General features: G+C 49.9%; 1 protein-coding gene across 1 annotated transcript in view; it reads left to right on the top strand.

The window, feature by feature from the left end:
• Window positions 1–1,996: 1,996 nt before the first annotated feature.
• scfd2 (sec1 family domain containing 2) overlaps window positions 1,997–11,774 on the top strand; it is a 134,763-nt gene continuing 124,985 nt past the window's right edge. Inside the window, exons 1-2 of the mRNA XM_084444019.1 lie at window positions 1,997–2,874; window positions 3,818–3,986. Coding sequence (XP_084300145.1) covers window positions 2,064–2,874; window positions 3,818–3,986 — 980 coding nt within the window. The 5' untranslated portion in view covers window positions 1,997–2,063. The remainder of the gene's footprint in view (window positions 2,875–3,817; window positions 3,987–11,774) is intronic.

Here is an 11,774-nt window from a genome sequence, read left to right as displayed (position 1 = left end):
TTTGCAGCAGGAGTACCTAATGTAACGTAATTTATCGGAAGCTCGGATGCGGACTGTGTTTTCATCTTGAAAACAAGTCATTCTGCATCTTCTACTGTATATGTGAGCCTAAAACGATGAGCCTGATATCTGTGCTAGTTTAAGTCATCATCATTTAAATAACATCTTTCTGAAGGCATGTTGTGCGCACAAACACACACACACAACTCTGAAGTTGCTAGACTAATTGATGATTCACACTATATTCAATCTGGAGCAATGTTCGACCGATCAGAGCTAATGATGACTTCAATCCAATCTCCCCGGCTAACAAACAAAGCGAGCCTATCCCGCCAGAGATTTAACGAGCACCCTAATCGTTCCTAATGTTTCACTTGACTGGTTGCACACTCCGTGGTTTCACACAGGCGCAGTACGGCGATAACGACCACCTCAGCCAGAGCAGTGAAAAGTTCATTAAATGTGAACGCTTCAGCAAAACTGGTCCTAATGAGTGAGTTAATGTGCCAGTCTAGCTCACTGCTTACTGTCGCAAATGATCACACACATTAACTGATGGAGATGGAGACAGCTAGCCTACTGGGGGGAAACATATCGGTGTAACGTGCAGGTCTGCGTAGGCTATATATGTGTAATGGTACAGCATATGTTTTTATTCTTAATAGTTATGGTGTAACTTTTTTTTCTTAATAGTTATGGTATAACTAGGACGCGAATAGATCTGTGTGTGTTTATAAGGTGATAGTAGGTTGATACCATAACACAAAGTAGACTGCTGTGTCAGTCTGGTTAGCAGCAGGTGTTCGGTTGTGTCAGGTTATGACCAGTGCAGGTGGCTGCTGGCAATCCAAGGTAGCCTACTAGCGCAGTGGGTGACAGTTGGAGCTTACCTGTCAGGTGCTTTCTCCTCTTCCTTATCGTCTAACAGAGAAACATATGTTCAAGTCAGTCATCTAGGCAATAGAACATTGTTTTAGGTAATTGTTTATTGTTTTAGGTAAATGTTTAGAGACAGGTCTGGAGCTTCAACGGATCAGCCAAGTAGGCTAGGTCTTACAACACCAACAAAGCATTAGTTTGCATTAACTTAGTTGTAACGTTAGGATGACATGCTAAACCCCTTCGCTTTTCGTGCTGGTCCACGTGTGGCAGCAGCTGGTCCACTTCATATTGCAGCAACTGAGCAAGGACAGTTTTGAAACGGTAGCGAATTTCTTACCCCTATATAACCATTCCTCCTCGTTATCCCCAACACTTCCATCAGTAGTTTTGTCCGTTTCTTCCGCGGACATATCAACTCAAGTTCAGTTTCGTCGCTAAGTTACCAGTCAATTGACCCGTCAGCTGTGTCAAATATATTTAACTACTTTCCCAATTCCATCATCAAATTTAAGTGAACGCAAAGTCTGAATCTAACGTTAGCCAACTGGAAATTACAGGGTAACGTGACCCGTGACAGCGGATAACGTAAAAGTAAAGTGACAGTTTGTCAAACACCACGGGCTATCGCCCCAACAGTTGGCCCACGTTGCAAATAAATGACGCCCTACTATTGGTCACCGCGAGTCTCGAGATTGATATGTTGCTATATGAGTCAACTGCTACATTTCGTGACATGTAGCTATTTGTGCATAGCTCCTCCATCAACCAGCCTGACAAGCTTGTAACATTGTTTCTGCATTTTATCTTGAACTGCATTAATTTCTATTTGGGTAGTTCAATCAACTATCTACACAAGAAAACACATTCACTAAACGCTGGATTGCTTAAAATAACATTGAATAGGATTATTGTTCTGATATTCCACAGCCTTCTTCACACAAGACAGATGGTGATGAAAATGAGTTCGGCAGGAGAAAACCGTAGGCGAGGCATTTAAATTGTGAAAACCATCATGACACCGGCGAAGCATTTAGGGTGACGTCTATCTGTCGCGACGCAAACTGCCACGTCACCTTTACGAGACTCCCATGTGTTTCTGTTGTTTTGGAATGATGTCAGCTGCAGATTTCACTATATTCATGTAATTTTCGATTGGTTTATAAACAACTGCTATCTGCAAAATGTTAACGACGGAGGGCTTTACGTGTTTCCCCTCTCAGATGTGGGACAAAGTGCTGTCAAAGGTAAAGAAAGCGGTGGTTTTCATGGATGACAAGTGTGCAGAGAGTCTTCATTGGAACGGAGGCGCTACCAGATTATTTGAAGCTGGAGCTCAGAATCTAAAGCAGTTTTCTAGCTTTGAAGCCGGTGGCGAAAACGAACCAAAGGCGGTGTTTGTTGTGAGCACTCTGCTGAAGGGGATAACGGCTGACACCATAATGGACATAATCAGCCTCAGCCACTTCCAGTACTGCGTTGTTTTTACCACCGTTGCCCACTCCATACACGTCCTGGCCAACAACACCACCGCCGAATTGGGGAATCCTGTGTTTGAACAGTTTGAAGAGAAGCTGTGTGAGTGGATGGGAGACATGAACTACACGGCCGAAGTCATGCATGTCCCTGTGGTCTTCGCCCCCGTGTCGCAGCAGCTCCTCTTGGCGCCCACCTTCGCCCATCTCTTCCCACTGTTGTCACCTGACCTCCAGGCTCTGAATGCAAAGCGCCCAGAGAAGAAAAGATTTTGCTCCTTGTCCGATGTTGACATGAACTCTCTCTCTCCAGAGCTGCAGATTGAAATTAAATCCCTGGCATCTGCACTTAATTCCATGTTTGAGTCCGCTAACACCCGAGAGGAGAGCTTTGCGGTGGGTCCCTTGAGCCGACTCATTGCCGGGGAGCTGGCCAGCCACCCTCAATCCAGAAACCGCAGGAAGACTGCCCCCCATAAAGCTTCAATCGTCTTCATCGACAGAACACTTGATCTAACAGGTGCGAGTCCAATGTGTCCTGTGTGGTACGCGCACACACACACACACACACACACACACACACACACACACACACACTCACACACTTTTCATGTTGCTCCTGCCTGACTGAAAGTACCTTCAGGCACTTTCCCACCAGAAAGCCCCCTGTACTTTTCCCCCAGGGGGAAATCCCCTAGAACTCTCTATTCCCTAGAAGTCCCCATGTAGATCACGTTCAGACAGCAGGGTAGGTCTTCCTTGGTGCGCGGAGGAGACAAGGGACTCGCCTGCTCGGATTTCTGTCAATGGGGAAAAAAATAATTTTCCAGCAGATATCTTGGTTATAACAAGAAAGAACTAGGAAAGCAGTTTTGTGTTTACACGTGCTCTGCAGTGAACACAGTAGTGTTTAGTTGGTATCACAGACTTATAAACCTCATCTGTCTATGGGAAACATTGTTTTTCCATCAGATATTTTAGTTATAACGATATTGAACTAGGAAAACAGTTTTGTGTGTGGGAGTTACTCCATTTTAGAAAATCAGTTTGGATTGCTGAACATGGAAGCTGTGTGAATTTAAACATGGCGCCATTGAAATAAAACTTTGCCAGTAAGCTCCCTACTCAGCCAATCAGAAATGTTCAGCGCGCTGCCTCCCCAACCACAAAGTACTTTTCCGGCAAGAGTGCTACTGTACCTTGCGATTGGGGTCTTTGGGGCGTATAAAGTCCCCCACGAACCTGGCCATAGGCCCCCTTTGGTGTGAACACGTCGAGTTACCCCCAAAGGTCCGTAGTTCGGGGGGGAAAGTATGGCGGTGTGAAAGCGCCATATGACAGTTGCCTAGCGGCTTTTCCCTACCATCCCAACAGTTTGAACGACTACGCACAGATGTTTACTTTGCCGTTGTCGTTGGTTACCAAGTCTCTTTGTCACACCCGCTGTTTTCCTCGGTCCTCAGGAGCCGTAGGTCACCACGGCGACAGCCTGGTGGAGAAGATCCTGAGCGCGCTGCCGGCCCTGCCTGGCCACACCACCGACGTCCAGGTGGACATGCTGGAGCTGACCTGCCTGCAGCGCACTGCCGAGACCCAGGCAACGCTGGCGCCCGGCTGCCTGGCACAGAGCCCGTGAGTCCATGGGAACCGCGTGCACACACTGACACCTCTGACCCCACCTCAATACACACGAGACCCGCCTAAATAGACCACTATCACAGTCCGTTTCATTGGCACCGGCTATTTCTCGAGGCGGCAATCAGTTCTAATCCAGCCTCCTCCTCCCCTTCAGCTCTCTGCATGTAACCCTCAGACGCTAAGGAATTGAATCCACTGTAATTTATGACAGCAGCTCCACTGCAGCCATTGTGTCGCATTCGCCGCTTGCGTCCGGCGTTAGAGAATCGCCGAGGTTCATTTCTTGATTTTTGACGGACGCTGACAGTTGACGCCGACGGATGCAGTGGAGCCAAGGGGCTGCATCCTGAAAATGGCAAGTATTGGCAAAGATTTGATCTTTGTGCAATAAGGCAGGCCTAAAGATATACAAAGGTTAAAGATATACAAAGAATATGTTTACAACATTTGCTGTCTAACAGGGACGTTCTTGCATGTTTGCCCATCGGTTATGGAAAAAGTTTCATATTCCAGCATGGCCTATCATCAGCAACCACAACAAAAAAAGCCCCCCTACCCCCAACACTATTTTGCAACGGCATCGTTGCGGCCTCTTGTTCCTCTTGTTCCAGAATGATAATAGGTTGCAGCTAGACCATTTTTCCAGCGCTGGCACAGGGCTAAAACAAAGTGTGGAGATAGGTCTGGCAATGCAAGACTAGGGTTTTAAAGGCAGCGAATGTCTTAGTAAGATAGAGTGAGATGCTGAGTTGGTTTGGCTTTAGGTCTGCAGTTAGGTGGAGATGGACGTGGAGCTGGCTCAGGAAGAGTAGAACACGCTGTTTATGCTGTATGTTCGGCTAATGTCTGTGACCTGGGTCACCTTTGATCTACAGCCGTTTTACTGCCGTAACTGTTTTTCTTCTACCACATGTCAGCTGAACTGCGCTTGACTTGGTGGCGTTTCTGCCCGTGTCATTTCCTCTGGGCTGTGGTTGTGGTTCCGCCTGACCGTCGCTCTGCCTCACTGTGTGTGTGTGTGTGTGTGTGTGTGTGTGTGTGTGTGTGTGTGTGTGTGTGTGTGTGTGTGTGTGTGTGTGTGTGTGTGTGTGTGTGTGTGTGTGTGTGTGTGTGTGTGTGTGTGTGTGTGTGTGTGTGTGTGTGTGTGTGTGTGTGTGTGTGTGTGTGTCCGAGGCTCTGTATCCTATAGTATAGAATAATTATGACATCATGATCTCTCTTGGTTGAGACAATGGTGTTACCTGTACTGACAGACACACACAAACACACACACACAAACCCGTTGTATGCAGTACAATGTTGACCGCCACTTTCCAGGGAAAGTAGCTATTGGACACCTTATTTCTAGAACTCTTTAGATGACGTCACATGATTCATTTCCCTATCAAATTAGCTATGTTTAGCCCAGGAAAGATAAAAAAGCACCACAGCATTGCTTTCTTCCCTTCCCCCTCCCCCTCCTCCTCCTTTGCTGCTGCTCATTATCCCTGTGACAGCATCACGGTCCCTCTAACAGCCATTCTTGCTGTTATGCTGCAAAAAAAATTACAGCAAATGCAGCACATCTCATCCGGTTTTGTAGTCTGAAAAAGTTGCTTTGCAGTCTGAAAAAGGAGCTTGGTGTATTGTTAGTCGCTGTTGGGAAAATATTCTTGCTGTGGTGGGGGGATGGGGGGGGAACAGCTAGTGACCTAGTGACATTCGGCCGGGGGGGGCGAAACAGCGCAGTGCACAAGCAGCTCTCGCACCTTTGTCCGGCAGACCACCTCGTCTCCTTCTCTTCCGGGGCGCTGGGGAACCACGTGAGTGGGATTAGGCAGCAGCAGGGATCCAGTGGAGCGGCCCTCCGGTCAGGGCCAGCGGACCGGCATCGGTCGGCCTCCCGCAGCGAGGCTGTTGTACATGGCGGGGGGTTTAGCCGTTCATCGTGCGCTCTCTTCTTCCTCTGGCTCTTCATCTGGGAGGAAAACGGCTTTGGGAGAGAGACAGAGGGAGGGAGGGAGGGAGGGAGGGAGGGAGGGAGGGGGGTCTGGAGGTCGGTCCTCTCCCCAGCGCGTCTGTCTCCCGTCTCTCCGGCTGAGCCGGAAGCTGCCTGAGCACAGCGGGGGGTCCGCTGGGGAGCAGGTGATATCTGAGCTGCTGTTCTGGTGAAGCGGGCCTTGCATCTGCTAGGGAAGAGCTGCTCAGTGTGTGTGTGTGTGTGGGTGTGTGTGGTTGTGTGTTTGGGTGTGTGTGGGTGTGTGGGCGTGGATGTGGGTGTGTGTGTGTGTGTGTGCACGCTGTACCATGTGAGCACAGCAGGGGCAGACTGTTCTGACCCTCAGACCTGAACACTCAGTCTGGGACATATCATCCTGCACACACACACACACACACACACACACACACACACACACACCACACACACACATACACGCACACACACACACACACACACACACACACACACACACACACACACACACACACACACACTCACTCTTACTTGTTCCTCTTGTCAGACCAGAGGACCAGAGTCTGCGGGCTCATCACTCCCCTGTGTTGTTGGCTGAGTACTAAGGGAGTGAATGAGTGTGTCGCTGGAAGATTAGATTAAAGGGCGCTCAAAGCGACACATCCAAGGGGATGTCGGGAGCTGGATGTCCTCTGCTATCGTTTTATACCATCTTAACTAGGGCTGCTCCGAGCCTGAGCCAAACATATTTTAGAGAACAGATTGAGGAAGGGGAGGAGGTCAGTCATCTCTGAGCAGGCTCTCTCTCTCTCTCTCTCTTTCTCTCTCTCTCTCTCTCTCTCTCTCTCTCTCTCTCTCTCTCTCTCTCTCTCACACGCACACACACACATGCACACAAGCAGTTGAGGTGGGCGGTGGTAATAGGTTGATGTGTATGCTAGGGGGTTATGAAGTGGTGTAAAGACACACAGCAGGTGCAGCAGAACTACCTGAAGACGCTGCTCCTTCTACAGCCTCAGAGCGCCCTGATCAGTAGGCTCCTTCTCCCTCCATAGGTTGAACGGGGTTTGTTACGACCCAAGCTATAGGGGCCGGAGCACGTATGAGCACACCAAAGAAATTGTAGAATGGGGCACAACACAGATACTGAAGTACAAGGTTATTTATCGCCATATGCGTGGCGAACGTTCAAATACATAGGCAGAATAACAGACAACAACAACAACAAACAAGACAGGTCGCCAAGGGTATAAGGGAACTATGAGCGGAATGATCAAGTTAAAGTGACCCCCTAACTAGTGCATACAAACTAATGTAATAACTACAAGGTGTGGCACGTTCCCCGAAACCAATGAATTGCCAGGATTTGAGCACCAGATTTTTGTATGAAGTGTCCCACACCCATAGAGAGATCTGCAGCATGCAGTAACGTAGTTAGCGTAGCTTACATCAGCGAAAGAACTCTCATGGGTCTGGCGTTGAGACTATACGCACCCCTAGCCTGGTGTATTTAACATAGAAAAGCCTACTGGAGATATGTAAACACTAAGGTGCCTCGGCTTACGAAGAATAAATAAAAGAAACAATTGGCAACTACAAAATATACATAACTAAACTAGAAGGTAACAGCAACAGAATACCAAAACAATAGAGAACTAGGCAAATCAAACTAGGCAACAAGGAAATGGGGAGACCGCTAATGGGGAGACCATACTGGACTGGATCAATTATATTTCAATTATTTCAACATTAGACAGCAAGAATTAGACTTTGAACACTGTCTGTCTTGATGTGTCATGATTGGCCACCTACAGCTGTAGGAGGCTATGGTGCCCACCTTTAAAGGTGCAGTAGGCGGTTTGTGATTTCTTCATTTCCTGCCGGGCCATGGAGCCTAACCACCTGCTCCACGACAGGCTCGCTGCAACAGCGGAGCCCCCCCCCCCCCCCCCCCGGCGTCTTAAGTCGAGACTCCCTTTTGTGCCTGCAGCACAGGATCTCCTGCAGCAATGCAGAAATCTTAACATCAGCGAGGCAGGATGGGCAGACCACACCTGGCGTGCGGAGTGAGAGGCAAACACCTCCAGACTCCGTGATTTCACCCTGGCCGCCTGTACTGCCCCTCCTGGGATGGACTTATCCAGACCAGCGTGGGTGAGGCTTAGCCATCTCCGGACCGGCATCAGACGCTTCCCCTCATCAATGGACAGATCGGGCTTGGCGTCCTGTGCGGCGTGCGAGTGTGGCGCCGAGGAACAAATCAGACGACGTCATCCAGGACTGTCCGATATATTGGACACCCAACGGAATGCGTGGCCTGACGGTCGTGGATGACGAAACGGTGAAGTGGCTCCTGGAGGTGTGCCCGGATATATAGCCTGGGTGACCCCCTCACCCAGGCGCGGGGTGGCAAAAGGAAAGCCCCTCCGCCCTGAGCCTGGGGGGAGAGGGGTGCACCAACTAACCCAAACGATGAAGAAGAAGTAGAAAAATATTTTGAAAAATGCAACCAACAAAATTCCCACTCCTCCCTTCACGCCTCCCTCCAAAGCCACTCCTCCAAACTAGAGGAAAACAAATGACACCGGCTAGGCAGGTACAGTAGGTGCACTAGGTTGACAGGCAGGTAAGCCATCCAATCATTTCAAGTTGTCAACTCAAAATTATTGGACATACTTATTACAGTCCTGCGACTTCCACAGATTATGGATTTATTTCATTTTACTGTCCAAGCACTTTATTTATTGATTGCTGTTGGGATGTAATGAGAATTGCAAAAAAATATAACAAAAAAGCAATGCAACATTAGTTTGAGATCCAGTTTGTATGAAGTGATAGCAGAACCCTACCAAGGCAGCGTCGTTGCTTGGATATACGCTCTGTAATTGAGTGTGACTGGCTGCTGTAGTTGAGTGTGAGGCTCCTCCCAGCATGCTGGCTGTTAAATATGATTTGTTGAGTTATTTCCTGCCCCTATTTTGATTGGCTTAAGTAAAGCCTCAGCCTGCTCCAACCTTTAAATAGTAGACGCTGACCTGATTTGGACTTTTATTGTATGGTATTTCCCTTTGTAATTTCAGGATATTTTTTTGGATCACTATGTTTAATGCTCCCGTGGGTGGTCGTGGACTCGAGCCGCCTGACTGGACCTCACACTCTGCTGTGCGATTACTGTGATGTTTCATGACCTCGAAATGAGTTTTTCTTCAACACAGGCCTCAACTTATAGCAGTGTTTAACTGTGTTGTTCTTGCTACCCAGAGAGAGCACAGGTTTCCTACCACCGGTTGTAGTTCATGTGGGCAGTGGAATTAGTGTGTGTGTGTGTGTGTGTGTGTGTGTGTGTGTGTGTGTGTGTGTGTGTGTGTGTGTGTGTGTGTGTGTGTGTGTGTGTGTGTGTGTGTGTGTGTCTGTTTGTGTGTATGTGTGTGTTTGCTTAGGACTTCAATTGAGGTTCTATGTGTTAAGGTGTTTTTGACACTGACAACATGTGGTGTTTGTGTTTGTGTGTGAGTGTGTGTGCGTGCATGTGTGTGCGTGTGTGTATATGAACTATGTTAGTGTGTGTGTGTGTGTGTGTGTGTGTGTGTGTGTGTGTGTGTGTGTGTGTGTGTGTGTGTGTGTGTGCGCGTGTGTGCGCGTGTGTGCGTGCGTGTGGTCAGGTACCTTCCTGCCTACTCTGAGTAATATGCTGTGTTTGGCTGCAGCTCCCGTTTGATCCAGCGTGGGATACGTGAACCTCGCTGGCGCACGGCTCCCAAGTTTCCCCTGCCTCAGACGCTACCCGGCCCCAGGCGGGCGGGCAGCGGGCAGCGCGGGTGGCCAGCCGGCCCCCTTGGGCCGGTTCCAGTGGCTGCCAAGGTCGAGGACAGCGAGAGAGGAGGGAACCACACCCTGCGGTGAGAAACCCAGCTAGGCCTCAGATCTGCCCCCCTCACACCGGCGAGGAGAGAAAACACTCCTATTTCTGAACCCGCCGAGGAACGAGAGAGAGAGAACAGAAAGAAAACACACTTATTTCTGACCAGACGAGGAGAGCAGCATGGGAAAGGTGGAAGGGTGGGAGGGGGGGGCCAGAGAGGATGACAGAGGGACGAGGAGAGACCAGGCCCTTTATGTGACTGGGCTGTTAAAGCGCAACACCCACACTCTGGTCTCCCTACAGCGGCAGCGCCAGGGGCGATAGCCCAGCAAATAGCTACTCCTCAGCGAGAAAGCTAATTGCCGGGCTATCGTTCCTGGCGCTGTTTTTAGGAAGTAGTGCAGACGGACGACAGAGGGCCCAGATAGGACGGCGGAACGCCCCCCCTCCGAAAACAGCAGCCTCTCACGGCTCCGCAGGCAGCAGGGCTGTCTTGTTTCACGCTGTATCAGGAGCATCTCCTTTCCAGTCAGGGGGGGGGCCGTCTCTTATGCCGCGGCCAGCGGTGACCTCAGTCTTCCCAGGTCTCCCACTCCCTCCCCGGACCCCCCCCGCCACTTCGGGGTAATCAAACTTTCGGAGTAGACTCTCCCGGCCGGGCCCGGGTCCCAGCTGCAGGCCCAACAGACCTGAATCCAGGTTTGTTCCTCTGCCCCCCCCCCCCCCCCCCCCTCTCCCTCATCCTCCCTCCCCAGCTCTGCCGGGCCAAAAATAATATCTTGTCCCAGACTGAGATTACCCTACCGTCTCACTGCCTTTCAATGGAGAATTTCTCTGCAATCCTCAGACAAAAAATAAATCCTCCTTCAATTATTTGAGGTTTATGGATGCGTTTTTTGGGGGATTATTTTTTTTTTTTCAAACCACCGGTCTTTTGAATATTTCTCATTTATTGGTGGTGGGATGATGAGGAGATAAGCAAGGCGGTGGCGTGTCCCTGCGCTGTGTGTTCATCCCCCGTGGCGCTCGTCCTTCAAAGGGCCCCTGCTGCCAGCTCTTATTTGAAGTGCAGGAAAGCAGCTGACCCCATGCGGAGAGGCAGAGAGATATGCTGATGCCCCCTGTCTCCATCTCTCTCTCTTATCCTCCCTAATCTCCCTCTTCTCACTCCTCCTCGGTTTATATCCATTTCACCCTCCCTCCTCCCTCCTCCCTCCTCCATCCTCCCTCCTCCATCCTCCATCCTCCCTCCTCCATCCAGCTCTGTTTCTCCTCATAAAAGTGTTCAGCCGGTCAGCCGTTCTGACAGCAGACACAAAGCAGGGATCTGGCCTAACCTGGGCTGGACTAGCCGAGCCTAGCCTGACCTGGGCTGGACTGGTCTGTCCTAACCTAGACTGGATTAGCCTGGCCTGGTCTGACACGTCTGGACTAACCTAGACTGATCTGGACCAGTTTATCCTGGTCTGCACTAACCCAGACGGATCTGGACTAGTTTAGCCTGGCCTGGTCTGGACTAACCCAGACGGATCTGGACTAGTTTAGCCTGGCCTGGTCTGGACTAACCCAGACTTATCTGGACTAGTTTAGCCTGGCCTGGTCTGGACTAACCTAGACTGATCTGGACTAGTTTAGCCTGGCCTGGTCTGGACTAACCCAGAAGGATCTGGACTAGTTTAGCCTGGCCTGGTCTGGACTAACCCAGACTGATCTGGTCTAGTTTAGCCTGGCCTGGTCTGGACTAAGCTAGACTGATCTGGACTAGTTTAGCCTGGCCTGGTCTGGACTAACCCAGACTGATCTGGACTAGTTTAGCCTGGCCTGGTCTGGACTAACCCAGACGGATTTGGACTAGTTTATCCTGGCCTGGTCTGGACTAACCCAGACGGATCTGGACTAGTTTAGTCTGGCCTGGTCTGGACTAACCCAGACTGGTCTGGACTAGTTTAGCCTGGCCTGGTCGGAC

Source organism: Borostomias antarcticus (genome assembly GCF_949987555.1).
Source record: "Borostomias antarcticus genome assembly, chromosome: 10".
In the NCBI taxonomy this organism is placed as follows: Eukaryota; Metazoa; Chordata; class Actinopteri; order Stomiiformes; family Stomiidae; genus Borostomias; species Borostomias antarcticus.
Note: the sequence above shows the minus strand (reverse complement) of the source record. Positions and strands in the feature narration are given on the sequence as shown.